At 41.5% G+C, this 24,428-nt stretch overlaps 1 protein-coding gene across 1 annotated transcript in view; it reads right to left on the bottom strand.

Annotated features, from left to right (window-relative positions):
• Positions 1-17,398, bottom strand: part of LOC306749327 (E3 ubiquitin-protein ligase rnf213-alpha-like) — a 28,201-nt gene extending 10,803 nt beyond the window's left edge. The window contains exons 1-39 of the mRNA XM_079232605.1: positions 17,382-17,398; positions 17,135-17,253; positions 16,252-16,406; positions 15,449-16,090; positions 15,138-15,307; positions 14,875-15,045; positions 14,392-14,597; positions 13,977-14,266; positions 13,605-13,864; positions 13,264-13,473; positions 12,972-13,164; positions 12,830-12,885; positions 12,567-12,741; positions 12,313-12,471; positions 12,115-12,213; positions 11,900-12,022; positions 11,505-11,688; positions 11,118-11,291; positions 10,825-10,977; positions 10,129-10,742; positions 9,803-9,962; positions 9,492-9,709; positions 9,099-9,236; positions 8,821-8,985; positions 6,916-8,185; positions 6,624-6,808; positions 6,353-6,508; positions 2,659-6,267; positions 2,450-2,574; positions 2,238-2,354; positions 2,029-2,153; positions 1,824-1,946; positions 1,668-1,729; positions 1,354-1,507; positions 1,135-1,276; positions 862-1,053; positions 624-754; positions 384-541; positions 83-289 (exon numbers count right to left, since the gene is read on the bottom strand). Of these exons, the coding sequence (XP_079088731.1) occupies positions 83-289; positions 384-541; positions 624-754; positions 862-1,053; positions 1,135-1,276; positions 1,354-1,507; positions 1,668-1,729; positions 1,824-1,946; positions 2,029-2,153; positions 2,238-2,354; positions 2,450-2,574; positions 2,659-6,267; positions 6,353-6,508; positions 6,624-6,808; positions 6,916-8,185; positions 8,821-8,985; positions 9,099-9,236; positions 9,492-9,709; positions 9,803-9,962; positions 10,129-10,742; positions 10,825-10,977; positions 11,118-11,291; positions 11,505-11,688; positions 11,900-12,022; positions 12,115-12,213; positions 12,313-12,471; positions 12,567-12,741; positions 12,830-12,885; positions 12,972-13,164; positions 13,264-13,473; positions 13,605-13,864; positions 13,977-14,266; positions 14,392-14,597; positions 14,875-15,045; positions 15,138-15,307; positions 15,449-16,090; positions 16,252-16,406; positions 17,135-17,234 (11,571 nt within the window). The 5' untranslated portion in view covers positions 17,235-17,253; positions 17,382-17,398. The remainder of the gene's footprint in view (positions 1-82; positions 290-383; positions 542-623; positions 755-861; positions 1,054-1,134; positions 1,277-1,353; positions 1,508-1,667; positions 1,730-1,823; positions 1,947-2,028; positions 2,154-2,237; positions 2,355-2,449; positions 2,575-2,658; positions 6,268-6,352; positions 6,509-6,623; positions 6,809-6,915; positions 8,186-8,820; positions 8,986-9,098; positions 9,237-9,491; positions 9,710-9,802; positions 9,963-10,128; positions 10,743-10,824; positions 10,978-11,117; positions 11,292-11,504; positions 11,689-11,899; positions 12,023-12,114; positions 12,214-12,312; positions 12,472-12,566; positions 12,742-12,829; positions 12,886-12,971; positions 13,165-13,263; positions 13,474-13,604; positions 13,865-13,976; positions 14,267-14,391; positions 14,598-14,874; positions 15,046-15,137; positions 15,308-15,448; positions 16,091-16,251; positions 16,407-17,134; positions 17,254-17,381) is intronic.
• Between the last annotated feature and the right edge of the window lie 7,030 nt (positions 17,399-24,428).

Raw genomic sequence — 24,428 nt, 5'->3', positions numbered from 1 at the left:
ATTTAAGTACCAAACAATGTTGGTACTTAAGTGGAAAAAGAAAAGTATTATTTAAAAGACTTAAATGGTTTTAGAGGCTCACCAGTTCAACCCCGTCTCTAGCATGGTGATTCCTCAAGAGGTGCTGGGTCACCTGGGGCTCAATGCAGATCATTCTGGAGAGGTTCTGCAGCCTGTTCTTGAACTCGTGATAAGCAGCATGGACCCATGGAAGAGACGTTGCTGTATCCGTGGTATTGAGCCGCAATCGCAGCTCATTGACGCAACAGTTCAGGGCACCACACAGGAGCTGGGAAAGCAAATAATGTCCGTTAGTACATACAGTACAGACACAAACAGATGGCCTGACAATTGCATGGCTTTAGGTATAAAATAAAAACTACTTTCAGATCTTCCTGGCAAGTTATGTTCATTGTCATGGCGATGAAATCCTGAAGGTAGCGTTGGAAAAACTCAGTCTGCATCTCTTGGTCTGCTTTCGCAATGTATCGTCCCAGTGGTGTCTTCCAAAATATCTCATCAAACTCTCGTTGAGTGTGGCCTGAGACACATACACATTTAAATTACATAACATCACGGTGGTAATGTGCTATTTATCGAGAGTACCTGATAACAGGCCATACCTTCATGTTGAAACGCATGAACCCAGAGTTCCTCCAGGTAGTCCTTGATCCTCCAGCTGAAGGGCATGCTGCAGCTCACGTTCCTGTCTTGAGCAATGTAGTTCTGTACAAGGATTGTTCTCGTCTCAGAGCTTCGAAAAGAGAAAATAACAAAATGTTTAAATATGCATGTAAAAGTATGTTAACTCGATAGGAATTTGCTATCCTTTATGCAAAGTGCAATATCTCCACCACTTACTTGTGGTCCAGTGTTAGGTGTGGGATTTCCAACAGCTTATCATTGCTAAAGATATCCAACCACAGCCTCTTGACAAATTCACCACAGTTTTCATCGAGAAGAATGTCCAAGTTTTGGTCGCGGTCAATGACTGAAAGCAGTTGCGCAAAGATTGGCACAACCACAGTCCGAACACGCTTCCATAAGGTGTGCCTGTCATGATCACCAAAATGCTAAAAAAAAAATACATAAATGCAAACAGACATTTTTGTATTCTGTGGCAGAAGCACTTACCTGAAGGTGCCTCCTTCTTGCAAGGCATCAATGTTTGAGGCCTCCTTAACAACCCAGTTGCTTTTGATGGATGAGAAGGTGTTGCCATCACGAGTCGCCAGCAATGAATGAAGATGCCTCTTCACAGTTTGCAGAAATTCAGCTGACAAGAGTAAGATAACATGAGGAGCGCTGCAACTGCTAAAACAAAAACACTGGAAAATAAGTTGTTGTTTGTACCTTTGACTTCGTCACTGTCACTGAGGAGTGTCAGCAGGATCTCAACTCTCTGAGTACTGCGAAGGCCACTTTCCACCTGGTCCCTCAGCATACCTACTGCACTCTGCACACAGCTTCGCACCAGTGCTGTCGTGTCCACAACGTTATAGCAGCCCTGCAGCAGGAGGATACACTGGTTAAAGACTTGAGTCACTTGTGAGTGGAGCACAAGTGTAGATTTTCAAATTTCAGGCAGAACAAATATGTATTGCAAATTTGTGATTCTCCCACAGTAGCAAATGTTTGGTATATACATGCATGTTGTCTGTACTCACATTTTCCTTTAACTCTGCTTCCTCATGCTCATTCTCAGTGTACAAGTAATCAAGCTCCATGGCTGTAGACAATAATGTTGTAATGTCATAAAAAAATACAAGTAAAAAAAAAAAAATCATAATTTGCTCTCAATTATTCATCAATCAATCAGTTACCTTCAGACCCACTCGTCTTTGTTTCAAACAGTTGACTGATTGTCATGCTCTGCAAGACTTTGATGTCTGAAACAATGTCTTTTGACCGTCTGAGGTCATCAATGTGAACTGATCTCCAGGGGCCTGCAGACATTAACATGCCTCAGATTATTCTTCAAACAATGTGATAAAACAAGTTAAGCATCACTAGTTGTGGTCGCCTTACCTCCATGAAAGCCGACATAGGAGGTGCCTCCTTCCACTCTTGGCAGTCTAGTGATAAAGTAGACAAACACCCGGCTTCCTCTGCTCTCCTGAGCCATCTTGTTGATTTCATTTATGGATGAGTACCTAAAAATGGACAATAAAAAACTCAATATGGCAAAAATCAGACAGCGGTGGTGCATACCCAACAGATAGAAGCTTTAGACCTACTTTGCAGATGCAATGAGATTGGCACTGTGAGAGGCTTCATCAAAATCACACTGAATGAGGAGGATCTTGTTGCAGGGTCCGGCTTTACTTCTTCCATGTTTAGCAATGAGGAAGTTCCTACAAGAAAACAGAGAATTGATCTTGAGACTGAGATTATACTTAAATATTTAAGTATGGCTAAGTATATTCTTGTGAATAATTATTTCACAAACCTGATCTTTTTCAGGAAGGAGTGCTCCGTGTCAAACTGCTGGAGTGAAAGAAGCTCAACACTATGCAACACTTGCTCTAGTGGTTCCAGGTCAGATGCTGTCAGAAGTCTGGAGAATGTTGTCACCTATGTTTTAAAATGAAGACATTAATACTTAACACGAACAGTTTAGGGATATATCTGAAACTTGTATGACAACTTTAAGGTTACCTCAGTGAAGGAGGAGTAGCAGTGGGCTTCCTGCATTGTGTGAGCAAGAATGAAGTCAGCTAAACAGCTGTTATTCTGCTCTTCAAAGTAGACTCTGGCCAGATTTTCACTCTCCACTTTGGGAAGGCCTGTGCAGTCCAACCGCACAACTGAGTCTGGTGTGGCACATCTGAGCAGTATGAGTTTAGCCTCATCCAGTATTCTCCTCTCAGGATCTGGTAAATCCATGCTGTCCTTCTGCTTCTCTATTACTTGAAGTACCACAGAGGCACATGTGTCTGAGTGGTAGCCGATGAAGACGTCTGGCGGTTGGTACTTGTAAGTCTGAGCCACTGCTGCATGTTGACTGCTGAGACGCACAAAAAGTCTCAACCATTTTTCCAAATCATCCACCATCCTCTTCTGCCCAGTTTTAATGACAGTGTGAATGTCCAGGTAGTGTTTCTCCAGCCTGTTGATGAGAGGTATTGGGAACTGTTTGTAGACCACCTCTCTTTCCTCAATGACCACTAGCCGGAAATCTTTGTGCACCCGGCATTTCACTCGATGGGTTCCCAGTCCAAGGTCCACATATTTCTGTCCTCCCAAGCAGACATAGTATTGGTTGAGGGCATCGTAGAGACTTTCATAGAGGTTCTGCAAGTTGAGGAGAACAACTGTGTGACCCGTCTCCATGCAGATCTTTACTCGATTGATGTTGCGGCAGATTTGAGTATACTCTTGGTCTTTTGGGAAACTGGATCCAAAGATTATTTCTGGCTGACCACTCTCGGAAAAGAATGTTTGCTGCAGGATCTGTAGGGCTGCATAGTTTTTTGTTAGCACTAGCAGGTACCGGCATTCTTCTTCTTGGCCAACTGCCTGAATGTTTTCTCTCACAAACTCAATGGCACTGATGTTCTCTACGTTGGGTGCAATGTTTAGATTTGTAGTGAAGACGGTAACTGCATCCACATCATCTCTGCCACTGAAATTTCTCAACACTGCCTTCACGATTTCTTCTGCAGTGGGCTTCCTTTGAGAAGCCTTGGCCACAGCAAAAATCATCTTTATCAAGCTGTAATAGTCGCGCAGACCAAAAAAGCCTTTGCCTTGTTTGCGGCAAATGTCCAAGTAGGCTTTTGCAAAGGGTTGGAAGAAATGCCTGACCTTCTCCAAAACCATTGCGTTAGAATTGCATATGCCTTTCGCACTCTCAACAAGTTCCCTCTCATCAGGGTCACCGCGCGAGACAAAAAGGCCTCTGTTCATCTTTGCAGGGTCTAAAGCCCAGTTGGAGATGCCAATGAATCCAACCTTTTTGTGAGGTTGTGGCTCATCATCAATGCATCCCTCTTCTAGCAGTGGATGAAGAGTTTTCAGTGGCATCTTTGGAGAGTCCTCAGCCAGCCCAATCTCATCAAGAACCACGACTGAAATGTACTCGTCCAAGTTCTTCCCTTCCTGAAAGCGTCCGCATTGCTTGAATGTATTAATGATGCCTTCTGGTGTTGAGTGAGGGCTACACTGGAAGGACACCAAGTGGATTTGTTTGAGCTTTTTGAAGAGATCAGAATGAGCAGCTTGGCCCTGCATTGCATCTGCCACCAGAGTTTTGGAAAGAGATTTTGAACTTCCAGGTTTTCCAACTAAGAACAGAGGGATTCTTAGCTCAATGCAGAGAACCATCATGAAGACATTCTCTTTCAGGGCACCGTTTCTTGCAATAGTATCCCCCATTGGGACACCATTCAGAAGTAAATCCTGCATGAGTGAGATTTCCTGCATTATCTTTGCCGGGGTGTATGCTGGTGGTAGGCTTTTGCTGATTTTCTGTCTGTATTTATCCTTTTTTTCAAGGCAGGCATGATAACACACTCCTATGGCCATGACTAGAGACCAGAGCACTGGGTCTCTGCCGTCAGGGTCTCTGTAATGCCTTTCATTCCTCTCAGCTTTTTGATTACTCTCAAATTCTTCAAGCTCTGCAAACAACATGACGTGGTTGTCAATGAACCAAACAAAAGACTGCATGCAGCGTTCCACATCTCTTAAGCTGACAAAGCTGCATTCATTCCTTCTTGTCCGCATGTACTTCTGTGAAGCTGAAAGGACATCTGTGATGCACTTGATGTAACTTTGAGCGATGTCATTGTTTCCAACCACTCTTTGCACAATCTGCTGGATGTATATTTTCTCTGTGTCATCGTTTAACTGTCCAAAATCCCACACCAGAGGGATCATACTTGGTGGTAATGCTTGAACTCTATAGACTAACTGGCGGAGAGGAATAGACCCAAGCTTTTCATCGGTCTCTTCAGCTCCAACTCTGTACCCAAGGCCGGCAGATTCTAACCTCCGAATCATCTTATCTGTGTGCTTTCTGTAAGGGTTGCATGCTGCGATAACCTGTAACCCACAGTTGGGTGTCAAGCTTTCTCCCTTAACGGTCTTGTCACAGAGGACCTCCTTAATGCTGCTGATGGCCTCGGTGGTGTTCGCCTCATCAAAGAAGAGCACAGAGTCAAATCCATAGTCTTGCTTGTTAATAGAAGCAATGTCTTCTGCTTCTCTAACTTTGGAGTATATCATCTTCGAAGTTGTCCCTCCATGCACCTTGACCAGTTTCATGTTCTCAGTGGCTACTCCACTCCTCCGCAACTCACAAAGGAATTTGATGAGCCGTGTCTTGCCACATCCGGTCTCTCCCATAATAATGACAGGGATGCCACACCTGAATCGCATATGGATTGCCAGCATCTTGAGTATGTTGTCAGTTGTAAGCTCATACGTTTCATCTGGATCAAGAGGCCACTGGATACCAAGAACATTGCAGATTCTCTCTATTTTTTCCCCTCTTGGAAGAGAATCAAAGTTGATGTTGAAAGGGACTCTCTGAAGCTTTAGACCTTCATACAATACCCTTGTCATGACATTCTTTTTTATCACCCTTCCAGAGGTGGGCTCAATGGCATCAACAGAGTTCTGGTCATTGGGCTCAAGATGGAAACCAATGAAGGTCATGGACACATGGTCATCGTTAAAAAAGATGTATGGATGTGGTTCTGTTTCCCATCTCTTTCTGATCAGAAAAGGAGCCAAGTCTTCATCTTGGACACCAGTCAAGTCCATCTGCACTATGCCAGGACTCTGGTCAGAGATGCTGAGTGATGGAGTGGCAAAGTCCTTTGCCATCAGAATCATGAAGTCCACCACAAAGGTTTTGAATCCAGTCAGTGTATCTCCAGTGAATGTGGCATCACAAAAAACAGATGTCTCACAGTCTTTCAGCTGAAGGTTAAGGAACCATGCAAAATTCCTCAGTTCTGCCCAGGATGGGTCCATCATTCCACAGTACATGAGAAGCATCTGAAGACATTCCACATGTGACCCTTCAACATCCTGATATCTGAACACGTCAAGATCATTGTGGTTATGAAACCGTGTGAGATACTGATATGGCCGCTGAAAGGCTGCACTCTTGAATTCTTCATCATCCATCAGTGGGTCGTCAGTGCTTACAATGGTAGGATCTTCTTGCTTCCTCATCTCTAGCATTAGCACCTCTTTGGGTGGTCGGCAGAAAATGTTTGGAAACACATCTATGAATGTGCTGTTCACAGTTTGAGCCTATGTAGAAAACATAGGGTAAGCGACTATTTAAATTCTGATGACAAATGATATGCAAGAGAGACAAACTTCTAAAAACTCTTACCTGCCGTGAAGCATTTCTGGTTGACAAGACAGTCGGCACCAAAAACTCTATGACATACAGCTGCTTGTCACTGCACTTCCAAGTCTTTCCCTCGGAGTCCATCAAATAGCGTAGAATCAACAATTTGAAAAGAAACTCATCGAGACCTTTCTGCACCTTTTTAAGCATACAAAACACAGCCCATTAACACTATACGCAAGATGTCAAGTCATTTCCTATGAATAATGCTACATTACATCAAGCTAAACATTAACTTGAGACTCATTATTACCACTGATGTGATGTCAAAATGGAACAAAGTAATCTCTTCTTTCCTCTTCGGGGTGTCCAACAGGGATTGAAGGATGACATTCTCATCAACATTTGGTTCAATCAAGCGAATGCATTTCATCATTGATGGCTTTTTGGTTGAGCGCTTAAGTTTCTTATACAGCCTCTCGACAAACAGAGATTTACCTGCAATTGGAAAAAAAAATAATAATCATAAGGTATTAATAATTTTAGGAGTGAAATATTCACTATCATGCATTTGAAATAGCCGAGTACTGTTCATATATACTAACCAACACCAGCCCTTTTGGATGAGACGACACCAACGAACAGTCGTTCTTTGAATGCAGCTGCAGCATTGCATTGATCTTCTAGCACAACATTGTGTTTGTGGAGGTACCGCTGGATCCTTGCCAATGGCTCCTGGGGAACCATGTGCAATCTGTACTGGCTGAAGGCTGACGGAAGGTAGGCATGCTCTCTCTCTGAGCTGCAGATGATAACAAGTTTATAGTCTTTCCTACTCTTCATTTTTATTCGCTGAAAAAAGTTCTCAACTTTAGAGCTCACATCATAAGTGAGCAGATCGCCATACACTAGACAGTATATCTTCTCTCCGTCGTAGCCTGTGCTGAGACAGCGTCTGAGGAATAGTTCCACCTGTTCATATGGTGTTGATGAGTTGCACAGGAGGACTTCATCATATGTGGGCAGTGTCTCACCTCCGCTATTCATGTAAACAGAGAGGCAAGATGTCAAGACCTCATCATGCGGGCAAACAATAAGGTTTGGATTTCCAGTGGCCATGCCTTTGGGTAGCAGCCTTACTACGAGACCCAGACTGTTAATGTCAGAAATGTCTTCTTTGCTCTCATCTTCTTTGTTAGCCAGTATTTCCAACAGTCTTCCGAGACTGTGTATATCAAGAATGTGTGGAAGATAATTATTCATGTCTTTCATATAAGCATTCCACATCAGATCAAATTTTAGCGAACCATTTGCTTGTTCCACAAGACTTAGCAGAGGATCAAACTCGCTTGGGAAGTCTGGGTCTCCCAGCTCACTTGGCACCATTACAAAAGTCTGGAACTCAATGTCTTCATTTTGCTCATGTGGTTTGGTGAGGATCTCATACTGGAGTGCATGCCAGACCTGCCTCAAGTCTGAGGCTGTGCAATTTGGCTTGACAAAGGAGAGCATCATGAGAACTTGGTCCTCCATATTGGTCACATTTTCCTGAGTCAGCTTGCTGCAGAGGTAGACAATCTGTTCAGCTGTATAGTAGTTCAGATAGTAATGCTGGGACCTCTGTTTGTCCACAAAAACCCTCCAATAGTCCAAGCACTTCTCCATTTTCCTGCAAAACTCAGGAAGCTGCTCCTCTAAGTTGCCCTCCACAATAACAACACTGAGAACACTGCCCAGGTTGAAGTCCATCATAATGCTGGGTTCCTCACTGCTCAAACTACAGTTGATTTGAGCTTCCCAGTGTCTGAACAGAGGGTTCCCAGCAGTGTAGAGGGCAATAAATGCTTCAGCTAGTCTTTGAACACTGGCAAAAACCTGAAAAAGAAATACAAACCTACCGTCAAATGTGAATCCTTCTTTTATATACTTATTACGCATGCATTAGTCTAATTACTGTGTCCAGCAGAATATCTGTCAAACACTGAGCTAACGAGGGTGACTCGATAATTGCAATTCATGCATTGCTAAGTACACCCATCACTGCTGATGTCAATAGATATTATAAGCTCTATCCCTTTCTTTTCAGAACTATATTTATTTCAGCATTTTATTTGCTTTGTCAATTATTGTTATCATTGTGTTTTTTGTAAATTTTCAAAATAATTTTATGTATCTGTTAAGATAAGAAAACACGCGGGCTGGCATCAAACAAAGACATTTTGATTGGTCCATTAATCACATGATTTTGTCAACCAATTGATTATTTGATATAATTGAGTTCCTTCACAAATAATCACACAAAAGCACTGCTTTAAATTTGGTGTTTACCAGAGATGTGCTCATAACTTCCTTGGAAATCATCATTTAGAATTTAAAAAAATAAAAACATCTAAACAACAAAAATCTAGGAGCCATAGTTATTATCGGCAGTACATGTACAACTAATAGAAACACTGGCAGTCTTAAGAGTAGAATTTCCACTACATAAAAAGGGAAACATTTCAATGTACCTCTGCAAAGTGATCGACTTCATTCTTCCCCTGATCCCCTTTACCGGACATCAGCATGAGTTTGTTCTGCAGCTCCCGCAGGTCCTCAAGAGAATAGCAGCGCATCTGCTGACCCTCATCATGCTCCTCTGGAATCTGGAGCTTCAGGGCGGCTTCGAGACTCAACTGGATGGAAAAACAGAAATACACTAATACCTGATTTTGTAGGAACTTTCCCGGAGACAACCTCTGTGCTGTATGTACATAGGGATGCCATTATCTCTGCTTTTGTTAGTTACCTTTTTTACACTCTGTGCACTGATCAGGTAGATACCCTTGCTGTTGATGGCTGATGCTAAAGAGAGCGACGACAGCTCCACTGACCCGTGACTGTCCTTCACAGTCTTTAGCCATTCCAAATGGCGTGCACTGTCCCGCTGCAAAAGAAGATAGCATTGTTAATGGTGCCGTTTAATTTTAATTGGTTAACCCCAGTCGCATTTATTTGTTTGCATTTTCTATTGTCATATATTTCAGAGATGTATTCCCTTCAGTAAAATCTTAACAAGCCAGTCATTAATAAAGGATGCATGAATGACAACAAAACAATGTCTGAAGTCTTTCTCTGGTTTCAGTTTAGTTCAAATGAGGCTTTAAGCTTTAGTAGTAGTATTAACAAGGCGTCTGCTTACTAGTTTTTTTGGTAGGTTGCTGTCATTTTCCAAAGTTTTCCACAGCTTCTTGAGGACCTCTTTGAAGACAAGAAAACCAGAGTCTGGTTTGAGCTCATACAGCATTGATGAGTAGCCGAGGACAGCATCATGGAAGCAGGCGACACGATCCACGTCCATGTCATTCTCTCCCGCAGAGATTGAAGCCAGGTCAACAAACACCTTCAACTCATTGATATCTAAAAATAAATATAATTTTGTTGAAACATTTACCGAAATGAGAATTAGAATAAATTGGTATTCAGAGTACAGCCAAGGATTATGACTCTTACCTTCAAGTGCATCTTTTACCCATTTTACAAAGTGTCCTCTGATTCCCAGCTCATGTAGGCACTGTCTGCGGGACTCAGTGATGTCCACCAGGACCATCTTTGCCTGCATCAAGTCATTGTCGATCCTATTGAGCTGCTCCATCTGAAAGTCTGCATGACACTGAAGGTAGAAGAGTCAAAATACAATAATAAACTAATATGAAAAAATCAAAAGGCAATACAGTAACTGAATGCACATGTGATATGGAGAGGGAGGGTTTTTGCCTGATTAGTTTTCACATGATGTGTAGCCTATAATATATTTCGCTGAAAACATGGCCACTTACAACTCCTGTGAGTGTCTCCAAAACCCTGAAGTCCCCTTGAAGACGAAGCGTGTCTTTGACCTTCATGATAATTTGAGCCGATGCCACAGCCAGATGAAGCTCGTGATACTGCTCGATCTGTTGAACCCGGCTGTGGACCCACTGTTTGTCGGTGGATTTATCGACTCTGCACATGATGTCCAGGTCCTGTGCAAGCTCTTCGTACTTTCCTTTGTAATCTCTGAAGAGCTGGTTTACCTCCTCGAGCCTTATACTGCCATTCTTCAGGCGAGTGTAGAGGTCTTTGTAGTCATCAAAGCAAGGCTCAAAAATGTCATCATGTATCATTTTTGGTGTTGCCCTAATGTTCGCTACTTCATCTTGGGAGCCGTCTTCCATTTCTGCAGCGGCCATGAGTTTGGCGTTATTCTCCCAACACACATTGAATATATGACTGTCTTTAAAGGTAGACAGGACATCTGCCATGTTTTTGACTTCTTCATCCAAGTCAAAGTATGTGACAACACCGGCCAGGGGAGAGGGCAGTTGGTCAAATGGATGAACCTCCATAAAATTGTTCAGGGGCATGACCTTGATGTTCACCTGCTGTTTCTCTTGCATGTCGCCAAGATCAACTATCATGGAAATGAAATAAGCAGTCGTTAACATTTTCTGCAACTGTTTGATCAAACAATACTGACAGATCCTTCACCATACCTGTCATGTATACCCCAAGTATGTTGCTCATTGTTAAGAGGACGTCCACAAGCTCCTTCTCATGGTACACAGCTCTCAATTCGTCCTGTCTGCACTGTAACAGCCTCCTCATTTTGACAATATCCTTGTATTGTTCATTCTCAGAGAGGCAATCTGTTCATATCAAATCACACACGGAAATATATACATTAGGCCAATGCTTGAAATCTTATGAAATAAGCATGTTCTGCCGTTATTTATTATTCATTCGTTTAAAACATTTCTTGGGAAATATTTGATGATAAGTAGATTACCAATCTTCAGCAGCTCCAAGAAGGAACTTCTTTTCTCCAAAACAATACTGAGCAGGCTGGTCTTAATGTCTCCATTGACCAGTCGATTGACGATGGCTGAGAATGATGATATGGCTATGGCTATTCTATCCCTGGCATCTTGGGTGAGCGTCTCGATCAGCTTTTCGTCTGCGCCTGCAATGACAGAAAGGACATTTTAAGTTTTTTTGTCTAAAGTCACATCAATGAAGTTCAGTCATAACCTGAAGCCTGGATTTCTACTGTCGGAAGGTGATTGCTCTTATGAATTAGAGATCATGGCACTCTATATATTCAACCTCCTTACTAAAACAGATTTGTTTTAATTGGTTGGATGTTTTAATAGTTTAGTTATTCTAGAGGAAATACCATGCAGTTGGAAATAGTCTTTGGCGGCAGTCCAGGAGAGCAGATGCTGAAGGACCAATTCTTCATCTTCCTGAAAATTTCCTTGACTGTCCTTTGGCCAGGATTTTTCGATAATGGTCGAGATGAGCTTCCCGAACTTCCAGTTTACCTTGAACTTCTCAAACAGCTTTCCCTCAGACTTGGTCTGCATTTGAGATGAAACGGCATTAAAAATTACTGCGCATCTTTTAAATGATGAAGTTAATTAGACTCAACTTTATTGTGATTACACCGAGTACAGGTATGTACAGTATGGGGATTAACATTAATATGAATAAGTTCATAACATAATTTGGTTCAGTGGTTGGGGGAAGGTGTATGTTGCTTTAAGGTAAGGGAATGAGAAGTCTTCATACCTGGCACAACGACGTAACAGCCTCAAGAGCACATCTCTCAATACTAGCAGCAACGTGTGGATGGGATTCACTGAGGTCCTCCATCTTTGAGCAGTAGAATTCAATTTGATCCACAGCAGATTCCTAAAATCAAGTTAAAGACTCAAAAACTATTTATAGTTCAACCAAAAACAAATCCAAAAAAATAACCGGGATCTGCAGAAGATGTCCCATACCTGCTTGTACTTGCCCTCAAAATCCATTGTGAACGTCTGTCTCCATTCTTTTGTGCAAGCTTCGTCTTTGAAGTGGATGGAGATTACGTTGTTCCACATCTGTAAAATACACCAAACAAAAGAACCATCGTCCAGCCTTTTCTACCAATGATATGTACACTTTGCATTTTATTTACAAAACACAACAAAACCGCTCACCGCAATCTCCGATGTAGCCTCAATTCGTAACAGGGATAATAAAGCCCTGTTCAGCAACCGCTGCTTGTAGGACCGACTGATCCAGTCTCTCATAGTGTTCTTTGCCTGAGAGATTAAGTCTTTTGCATATTGCTGCTCTCTTTCTCCTTCTTGAGTCTCCTAGACGAGAACAAATAGGACAGTATTTGAGATCAGCAAGACTTAATTAGGTCTGAAATGTTAACATCTTGCCTTATAAGATTCACTTCACATACCTGCTGTTGGTTACAGTGAACAAAGTCTGACACTGATGCAACCAGATTCACACAAGCCACAGGAATATCAAAGCAGTTATGGCCATATGACGCTGGTTTGACTCCATTGCAGAGCTTCTCTAACAGTTTCACTGCTGTAGCCAGGCACTGTCTCCTATAAGCCGCTGTAAAATGACTATGAACAAAACAGTAGTAGAAGATTAAACCAGGAAACTTGATGATGATTACATTTCAAATCTGCTAAACCTAGACGAGCCAATCACCTGTATTTTTCCTCAATTAGTTGCCCTTGGATATGTGAGAGAATATCAGATACCGCCTGAAAAGCAGAAATCCAAGAAGATTAATACAACTTTACTAAAACCCTGAGATGTATTACTTTCAATAACGGGTTTCCTCCTTCACCTGAAAGTTAGTGTAGGAAATGTCTTGGGGAGCCTTGTTGTTGAACACTTGAAGTATGTCCAAAAGCTCCGTCTTGATGTTAAGGACACAGTCCATCAGGCCATCTAATGGCATCAAGAACAAGCAGCATCGCACTAAAAGTGCATCCACTTCCAGCAAGTGACTGTTGCTTTTCACCACATTCACCAATCCCCTGAAAACAGATGAGTAAGTCAACATATGTCAAGCAACATCTATCTAAACGCACTGGAAGGTGTTTACGTAAGCTGTACTCTGACAAAAAGGTACTTACTTCTTATCTTGACTGCTCATGTATGTAGAGGAAGTCATTCCAAGGCCTTGCACACCTGCCCAGGATAATATACTTGAGTTTCCAAAAATCGCTGCTTCAAAGGGCTTTGTGGTGCCTTTGAGGAGGTGGAGGAGCGGTAGTACCAGAATCCATCTGGGCATTCCCTCTGTTTTCACGGAGGTGATCAGATTCTCCAATATTTCTGGCAGACTAAAACAAAGAAAATGTTATTTGAATAGATAATAGCCTTTGGCTCCTCTGCAGTCAGTAGATTGTGAACGTTATTTCAAATTATTGATATACATGAGACTAAAGGATTATTGAATAGATTAGGCACCTACTTTTTGAGGGTAGCGACATCCTGAGAAAACTCTGTCCAATACTGGAGGAACTCGTCTTTTTCTAGTTTGGGTAAACAGAGCGCACTGCAGAGCCGATGGAGCTCACCATGATCCAGTTTTAATTTAAGCTTTCTCCATACACAGAGCATGATCACAGCTGCTCTCAAGGGATCCTTCATGTAGAGCATTTTCCCTTCTCCATCCTTCAGCAACTGAGGAATCACCTTTCTCAGCATGAAATCCTTTATCATCTGCTTGACCTAGGAAATTATACGAGAGACAAAGAGAGAGTAAATCGGGTTGGCTAAAGTATATATTCATTCACTCTACACCAGAGCATCTAGACTTTGTGCACAAATATGATATACTTACATCCTCTTCTCCATAGTTTAAAGAGCCCCATTTCTTTTGTTTTTCTTCATACACAAAAGGATCCCCATAAACCTGACAGAACTGATTCAGCTGGATGAGAAAACTTGTCAAGTTGCTATCCGTCCAGCTTCGGAGATGATCGAATATGGACTCCAGCATTATATTTCCCGCAATCCCTCTGCCTTCAATCAGTTTCTTTCTTTGATCAGGCCAGATCATTTCCTTCATGCGTTTAAGCATGTTCTTCGCTGGATCGGCACAGATGATGTCATCATATTGATGCCAGTCTCCTTCACAAAAAAAAATACAGTAGAAATTAAATGTGTGAAATGCATCATAACATAAAAAAATAAAAAAAAATCTGATGCCATTTGTACGCATGTTTACGGTCGGACCAAGTGAAGATTACATTTACCTTCGACATTGACGAGATGGGGTTTCACAAACAAGCATCTGTTGGTGAACTGATGTGTAGAATCCAGTTTGTATATGTACTCATACTCATATTTTTTCTTTTTAAGGTTGTAGACGACATATTTGTATGGTATCGACACAGACTCAGCTTCAGTTTTGCTTGTTTGCAGACTGCCCTCGACCAGAAAACCATGTTCTCCAAGATCCCTGCGTGAAAAAAGAGAAGGAAAAAAAACGTCAAATTGTTAATAAGTCAGTGAGATATGACGATAGGAGCAGCCCTGTTAGAAGCAGCTTGTAGTATTTTTGTGTATGTTATGGGAAAGTGTATGCTGGAGAATTAATAAGCAAACTAAAACTTGTTTTTGTCAAGAGAAAAATGGATTTTGGAAGAATTATTTTTGGGATGTATCGATGTTTGATGTGCCCATGAAGTAAGCCGCCATCTTAGCTCAATTGAGTCAGTTAAGTCGAGAACACGTACCTGGTAACCGACAGCTCAACTGAATTATTCTCCTTCCAATTTCCAAGGACTTTCCCGCCACAGATGAAAATACGATCTTCATTTGGAACAAATTTGAAGTCCTTTGACAGAACTGCATGGAAGTAAATCGTGAGTCTGTCACTTGCAGCAATGTTCTTGTTCTGGGTAGGCCTACAAAGCAGAAACATAAAATACAGATAAAGCAAATATATTGCACACACACACAATCTAAAGCACACAACCATCTGAGAGAGCCTCATCACCTTTTGGGTGGCCGGGCAGCTGGGGAGCTGGACTTCTTGCTGCGGTCTTTACTTCCCCTGTCGGCGTCAGAATTTTGTGCTGCAGGTGAGTCCTGCTCGCTGCCAGACTGCTGACCCACGAGGGGCTCTACGGTCCCCTCTGGGTCCACACTGGAGCCGGCGCTGTCAGCCTACACAAGTAGCATTATTAATGAGTGTTAAATATACATTTTAATGAATGAAAACATACCAATTTACTTTCTTCGTCAATAGAATAAAATCATGGCTTTTGTTTGTCAATAATGATTTTCATGAATTTTATTCAGCATTACCGTTGATGGTTTATGAGGACCAAACACCATCTTTGGTTCAGCTGCCACAGGCGGCTTCTGTGTCTGGTCCTGCTGAGTCTTTTCCTTCTGTTTGCTTTGTCCTTTCTGTTTGACATTTTGCTCCACATTGGCATTCTGGTCTAGTGAGGATTGTTTCGTGGCGGACGTGTCTTTCTTGTTCTTGGGGTTTTTCTTGTCAGTCTTTTGATCTTGAGGGTTGGTGGACTTCGTCCCTTTGCCTGAACCCGACTGAGAAGCGGCACTCTTGCCGTCTTCTGAGATGGGTGTCGGAGTGTCAGCTGGTGCCGTCTTGAGTTTCTGATCCGGAGTTGATTTTGGGGGATTGCTCTCCTCCTCATCAGGTTTACCCACAGCTTCCTCAGGCTGCTTAGCAGGTCTTGCTTCTACAACGGCAGCAGATGTTTCACTCTGAACCACTTGCATGTGTTCAGCTGGTGCAGCAGGTATGTTAGCCATTAGGGAACTGGGCTGGCTCTCTAGTGAGGCGGGCCCATCTTGCAGCGAGTCCAGTGTTTCATCCTTTGCAATATCTGAGCTTTCGCTGTCAGAAGAGTCTCTCCCGATTTGCGTGCTCTTCCCCTGGTTGTCTTTCTTCTTTTTTTTTCTTTTCCTGTTTTTCCTCTATGAAGACAATGAGGTAGAAAAGTAGTTTTAGAAAAGCAGTTTTACTGCTAATGTGAAACCATCAACATATTCTTAGTATTACTGACAGATAAACATTTTAGATTTCTAAAGAACTAAACTTCTCACCGCTATTCCAAATGAGTCACAGTCACACTTACTTTCCTCTTTGGGTTGATGTTGGTCTCATCATTTGGTCGTTGGGGGGATTCATTGGACTCTTTGCTGTTCGCAGGTGGGTCATTTTCTTGAGACACAGATTTCTCAGCTGTACCTTCCGAGTCTACTACCAAGCGTTTGGGCTGATCGCTTGTATCTAGATGCAAAAAGTGCAGTATTAAAAATCAGACTGCATCTAAAAATATGTGAAAAACAGTGCAAATGACAACTACAAAGCAACAGCAGTGTATTGCCAAAACCCAAATTGCATTCCAGCCAAATGCAAATGTCCACAAATCCACTTTAAACGATCAGTTACAAACAAAAAACATGAGCTTGATCATTATGTCACGTGGCTCAAGTTTGCATTTTCCCCATAGGCCTTTCACAAAGTACGTCACAACAACGACTCTGTTCTCAATTGTAATCTCACTAAGTGTGTAAAGATGCTGTTTGTTTAATTCCCAACTCACCTTGCTGTCTGCAAGTGTGTGGACAGATAATGCAGAAACGCTGCCATCTTGAGGTAAGAGAACAACACTAACACTTAATGTTCACTTATCTTATTATTGTTATTATTATTATTATTATTATTATTATTATTATTATTATTATGATGATGTGAAGCACTTCCTAATTTTGCTTTAATAAGTACTATAATGTAATGTAGGTTAATGTCATAACAATATACAGAATAAAGGTGTTCAAGCCCCACCTAAAAAGACATACAGTCATCAGCAATCCATGGTTCATGTTCAGTATACCTCAATGCTATATTAACAAACATAACATAGTCACTCTTTTATACATTTTGTGGACCTCATTAATCAAATCCTGCAGGTGAATATATAATGTTAAACCACATGTCTAAATGAATCAACGTACCCTGTGTGTTTGCAGGTTGGACTGATATCTTCTGGCCACACTCACTGCAGAACTTGGCTTTCTTCTCCAAAATAATATGGTTACAACTTGGGCACTTCATCTTTGGACGTCAAAGCTCTCTGCAAATGAAAGGAACAAGTTGAACTGCAATGTGCCTTGAAGTCTTTCCATGGAGAAGATTCCTTTCACTTTCAGTTTTGCCTCTTGAGGCCTCGTGAGTCGGCGTTCACAGCTCGGCAAAACGTACACGGACCAACAACCTCCCTGGACATAGCTGTTCCTTTCATTGACATGGACTTAGAACAGTCTGGTCAAACAAACTGGCCTATACACATTTCGTTATGTGTTTGATATGGAAACAACTATGCAGCAGTCAGAGGCGGTGAACTCCTGCACGACACGCCCACCCTCAGAGCCGCTGACAAACATCCAATAAGAAACTCACTTCCGCCAAAGAGGTAGAAAAACGAAGAGGTCTCACTGCGCGACAAAACATATATTACATAACCCTCCATAACTACGGCCCGCATACGGCCCGTTGTGCGTTTTAATCCGGCCCGCTGAATATTAGTAAAACATTGTTCAAATTATAGTAAAGACCGCATCCTAATAGCCCTCATTTAAAAAATTAAGTTTTTTAAGTTGTGAAATTAACTAACAGCTTCCTCGGCATAATCTACGCGCATCAGCCCCACGAGACTGCACCTCCCTGCGCGCTCATGTGTTTCTGCTCCAGCTTCCTTCCCCCCTCGACATGTGAAGAAATACAGTAAATCGCTGGACGACCTGCACGGAGAATTCTGCTGTCGGTTCTCTGATTTAAACAAAGTCCCTTCAGCTGGTGTCACGTCCCCTCCCAGGTAGCAGCGGACTCGGCCGTATTGCGGCTGAGTGTCGGCTGATCGGCTGTGTTCCGGCTCGATGTGGCCAAATGTGAGCCAGCTTTTGTCCGTTTCATTTGTGCCATATCTGGCCCAGATTCAGCTGTTACAGACACGGGCTTATTCTGGCTGAGATATGGCAGGAGGGTTTATTGGCAGGCGGCAGCCAGCACTAAAGCAGGTACTGGCCCGTCGGCAACCGGACCAACGCGTTTCTTCTGGCGTGCCGGGCTCGGGCCGGTGCTGATCACGGTTATTGATGCCAGAATCGGGCCAGTCTATTCAGCGTCATTCATCCCGAGTCTCAGCTGAGTCGACAACCGGACTCGTTTTGTCTACCTGGGCTGTCATGAGACTATGAAATGGTGCTGCAGGAGTTTCAATTGGAGCTGATTGATCTTCAATGTGACTCCGTCTTAAAAGGAGAAGTTCAACTCCCTTAAACTTGATGAATTGTATGCTTCACTAAACATCAGGAGAATGTACAGAGGATGCTGCTGTTGTTGTTGTTTGGCTCTACCTGTGAGCAGCCGTTCAGTGTGATGAAGACTAACGCATCACACCACACATCCCAGTTACCTGATGAACATCAACACATCACAGTTACCTGATGAACATCAACACATCACAGTTACCTGATGAACACCTACACATCACACCACACATCCCAGTTACCTGATGAATATCAACACATCACACCTCAGATCTGTCCTGAGGATTGCCAAAACCAAACTGACACAAAACTTCGATGTACTGGCAAAAAAGGGATACCAACAACACTGTTCCGACTGAAATTAAATGTTTTCTTTACTTTTTAATTAATGGCTTTTACTTTTAATTTATATTAGTTCATACAAACACTCTCCATCCATCTGATACTGGCCCAAATGTTGGCCCAAATTTTGACTCACAACTTTCTTCTTCATTTTTGTCAGCAAATCATCACTGTGGTAATATTGATATGCAGGAAATAATAAAAAATCAAATTGCAGGAGAATTTCATTATATACACAACTTTATTTGTGTTCCAAACTAAGTAATTATTATTATTATTATTATTATTATTATTATTATTATTAAATAAGCATAATATATTATTTGTGGAAATGCTATTGTGCATGGAAAACTGCAGAGAAAACCAACAGAAGGAGTAAGAATACTTATGTACAAACCAAACTAGATGGTGTTTCAAGTAGGTGTACCGAGTGACTCCTCTTCCTCATGACACGATCTTTGGCTTTTGGCTCTAAAGTTCAGCCAATAACATGTTTGCATTAAATGTCACTTCCTGCTTCGACCCGTGCTAAACGATAACCTCACCTGACAGCAGCAATACCGAGAAAGTGAACTAAACAGAAACACAGTAGCGGTCGTTGTGATTGCAGTAAAACAAACACGTGAATTAACAACAGTTACAGCTGTCTCTCGCGAGAGGTTTACCAACTTGCTCTATAAACAGCCAGTTTAATGAGCTGCGTAACAGTTCAGTTAGCCAACATTAGCTGGCTCCGTTTGCTCCTTGACTCGTTTACCAGAAAGATAAATACATATTAGTGTGCAGGTGGAATGACGCGTGTCAACCAAGTGGCCCGCGTTATAGTCAGACCTCCACCTTCCTCTGACAGCGAGGACCGACCGCTGCTCCAGCTAGTTGGATGCTAATTGTGTCATAACGTAAAGTCCGACGTTATCGCCTCCAGCTTTCTAGAAAGCTGTCGCAAACATGCTAGCAGACCTTACCTCAGACTGACAGCGTCGCGACCCTTTTTCTTTGGTTTTGCAGAAGGAAAAAAAGCCCAGACGTTCATGTCATCTTCGGACCGACCGACCGCATCCTGAGTCATCTCATTTCCGCGTGTCTTGGAAAGTTTCGTTTAGTCAGAAATGGGCGTCATCTAAAATAAGTTGACTTTCTGAATGACTGATAGCAGTATTGTTTGTGTACTGGCAGAATGGACAGAGCTGGTTTTCATGCACAGGTGTGGAAAGTACTGACTAATGATTGACTGCTGTCAGGCGGCACAACCCGCTGAGCTCCCAGTAGACCACAAAAATCCTTCAACTCAACTGTATATATATATATCAATACTGAATTATATAATTCAGTATTGTAGTTTCATTACTGTTTTTTTAAACCGTTTATTATTATATTACTTTTGATTTTACTATGTCTCTTATGTGCACTTTACCCTGTTTGCTGCTGTAATCCTGCAAATTCCCCCACTGCGGGACTAATAACGGAATATCTACTCTAAGTGTACTCTTTAACAGAAGAACAGAGTAGCTGTCTATTGTGGCGCAATCCACGAGAGAATATGTGCTTTATTGGATATGATTGTCTGGAAGATGAGGAAATGTGGGATATTCCTCTTGTATTATTATTATTGTTTTTAAAATAAACATGTTTATGTTTTCTACAGGCAAGTTACCTTTACTACTTGTCCATATACATTGTAGACACACCTAAGCTAGTTACCATTAAAAAGCTGCACATGATTCAAACATGAGTTTAAACTATGACCGAATTAATTATTTATTTAGGTAATTGGTTTTGATTTATAAAGAGCGGAAACATTATCTCTGATCATTATGGTATTTGTTGAAAAATCACTGGAGAAATCAACTTCACAATGTCCAAATTTAAATTTATATTACTTGTTTTTTTGTTATTATGTGTCTCTGCACTACTGCTGTAATCCTGCAATTTCCCCACTGCCGGACTAATCCGGCAGTTATCTCATTTTATTTGATCGTATCTTATCGTATGTGTTGCATGCATGAGAATGATGGAGGCTCAACACTGAACTTGTTTTAGGATGCTTTTCTCTTAAACTGTCAGCAGAGGGCACTATTGTGTTAACAAAAAAAAAAAATAATAATAATTTCACACCAATGTGCTCTAAAGAAAAAATCAGCCACCTGATTTATCTTGCTAAAACACCTATCTTGAGTGTTTCAGCTTCTATTTTTGCGAGGGTTTCGTTGTCATGGTAACTTGGAATGTACTCCCAGGCTGTCAGATCCAAAAGTATTAAAATGTCTTCACTATGCAACTTGTATGAAAAGTAAAAATAGTGAGCGAAACAATTATGAGTAAATAAATGATCAATGATGAGCGCTTGCGTTTTACATGTGCAGGTGTTTTATTTCATCTACATCCATCACTGAAGCCAGAGAGGACAACCAGGCCGGTGTGGAGCAACACAAAGAAACTTGATTCATATTCACTTGTAAGTGATAATATAAATCCTTATATTCTGCAGATATTCTCCATTACTCTTCATGCCTATTAAAGTTCAGGTCAGCGAGGTCAGTATAACACAGCTATGCAGCTGGAGTTGGTTGTGTCTATGAAAGGTCCAGTTCTCAAGGGAAGTCAGTCACACGCCTGCGCACTTCAACACTTACAACTGTTTATCAGTATGTTGACATTAGTGAAGCAGACGGGTCGTTGCACGGTCCAGTCTTGTGAGAAAAGATGAGAACATGGGATTCTCCTCCTCTTGACAGGATAGAGCCAATCAGATGTTAGGACGAGGCGAGACGAACCTGTGACGATAACCTGTGTATGAAAGGCCCCACTTCCGTTTGGGGGGTAGTGGTTCTTGACCCAACCTGCGTGTTGGCTGTACCACTCACTGCTTTTGCAATTGCAGCGCTGACTACTTTGCTTGTGATCATTTAGTAAATAAATATAGAGAACGAGAGAAGTTGTTGAACTGAGTTCTTCTGGAGGCTACACCAGGCATCCAATAATTAGCACGCATTAACATAAGGCAGTTCCACTTATGATGGAGGCCTTTCTTCAGTCTGAGCAACAAGATTCCGTGTGGATAGAAAAAAAAGTGTTTTTGTAAAAGCTTGAGATATTTTGTTTCATGTTCCTGTGAAAGGGTGCGGAGCTTTGTGTATTGAAACTAGAGAGTTTCAGAATACGAAGGGTTCAGCAGTCCCTAAAAAAGAAAGTCGTTTTGAAACGACCGTTCTTCTTGAGATGAGGAAGTGCTCGCTGAGCTTTACCTGCACACTGTGTTGTAAATCACACCTTTGTCATCATCATGGGTGACCAACTGCTGCTCCCCGCGGAGAGACAGTTCATGAACATGTGCCTCTGATGTGACGTGAATTATGATTTGAAAAATCTGTAACAATTACAACAATATCTCATGTTTGTTGCCAGCTCCTGAAATGCTCAGGAACTAAAGACTACCGAGAGTAAATTAACTTTCACAGTGCCAAAAGCACAAAACAAGACTTTATGTGCTTTATAAAACACTCAACACCACAAAGCAACTTAACAGAAAGTGTGTGCACATTCTTCTCTTTGATGAAACCGTATAATAATAATAACCTGATGTATGTTTGATCATTTGAAATTAATTTGGTTGCCAGCAGAGTTCGCCCTCTGTGACAATGTGCACGTAGGTTTTCTGACTCATTTTTTTGTGTTGAATCACACAAGTAAAACAATAGAATGGCGCACACACACAGCTAGCAGGATAATGACATAACACAGAGTGTACAGAGTGCAGACTGACTTCATATCATACTGCATGTTCCAAAAGACAATTTATTGATATTCTGCTCTGTTCATATGAACCTTCAAGGAGACGTCTCTTATGCATAACATTTCAAAGGTGATGCTGTTGAACTCTGTTTTGGTTAAAAACTATTTCTGGTATATTTTCTTTTGAGTTACAAGTATCAGCGTTAAGATTAAGATGTTACAACACATTGTTTTTGATTTCACATTTGCTATTTGTTTGGATTTTAATATTTAATGCCATGCACGTGCAATACATCTTACCCTCAAAACCCTATACGCCACATGTATTACTGCAACAGCATGTGTTTGTTTTCCACTGTGGGCGGCTCAATGTACGAAGGGTTCAACAGTTGGTTTCTGAAAAAGAGAAGAATTTTGTTTTGCACTTTAGATGTTTTATGCAAATAATCATTCAAAAAAATTATTTCTTGGGTTTTACCTTCACACTAACATAAATCACATCATCATCATCCTCATCAGTATGGGAGTCCATGTGCTGCTCCCTGCAAGTGATACAGTAAATCAGCACATGTGCCTCCAATGCAATAAATGTGAAAACAATGAAATAAAGTCACATCTCACATGTTTGACTTTGTTTTGAAGTGCACGGTTGTGTAGACGACTTCTGCTGTTACTCCCTCCCACTGATTTCCCTCTTGTGATTGGTTATTATCACATGCGAGCCAGTTGACATAGTCAGTATTCTGCATGCAATCACAAAGAAATAACACAATATTAACTAGTGGAGCAGGACGTCCTCCTCTTTCATCCAATCCTGTCTTCAGCTCATTATGAGCTTCTGTGTTTTCTTTTCTTGTCTCTCCTTTTGCAGAGACTTAGGATGTGGGTGTAATTCGCCTTTCACACGCTTAACCCAGTTGCAGACAACCTCTGTGCAACCGACGCCTTTAGTTACAATATAGATGGAGAGTACTGTCTCCAATGAATGCCATGAAAAAGTCACCTGTGAGTCCTCCTCACCGTCTGTCTTCGGCGTCCACATCCTTGTTTTGAGGAGTCTGAAACACATAAACAGAATCATGACACTGCTATAAGACATAATCACGATATACATCCGCAGAACCCCCGAGAAAAAAAGATAAAACATTGCATGGATCTTATTTGCAGTCATAATTTCACACATATTAGGCCATGTTTAGTAAAAAAGCAAAACAACAAAATTTGATTTAAACTCTGAGGGCAATGGATGACGCTCTTTACTTACATCTTTTAGTATGAATGTCTGTATTTTCACATGTACTTCAATTCGATAACAATTCATGAATGCTTGTTATAGGTACTAGGTTTCTTTTACGTAAAGAAAGGGAGTGTATTTAGACATGGGACGACATTTTGAATGGCCGTCAGAGTAACATAGCGGTGGGTAGTATTGACACTACTTTTTACTCCATGACATTTATTTGACAGAATTAGCGGATTAAACACTTCACATTCATTTACATTCCCCTGGCTCTTGGATCTCTAGGCAGGTGTTTTACATGGAGCAATGCTGGGTTTTTAGGTGCTATCATGAGATAATGTAAAGTTTGATCAATCTCTGGATTAATAAAAGTATATTTTATTTTGTACTTTTACTTAAGTAACATTTTAATGCATTGCTTGTAAAATAGTATTACGTATTACATTCACTTGAGTAAAGCATTTAAATACTTGTTGTGCCACTGGAGGGGTGCATATCTGAAAGGCGCTATGAACACAGCTTACCTTCTGAGGAAGATGCCGATAATCGCAATGAGAAGCACAGCAGCAATAGCAATAATAAGCACATCTCTGGTCAATGTGGCCCAATATGCTGTGGAACAAAGGCAGAGTGTTACCGCTGTTGCAATGCCTCGTTATCCCAAAA

This window comes from Taurulus bubalis (assembly GCF_910589615.1).
Source record: "Taurulus bubalis genome assembly, chromosome: 17".
NCBI lineage: Eukaryota > Metazoa > Chordata > Actinopteri > Perciformes > Cottidae > Taurulus > Taurulus bubalis.
Note: the sequence above shows the minus strand (reverse complement) of the source record. Positions and strands in the feature narration are given on the sequence as shown.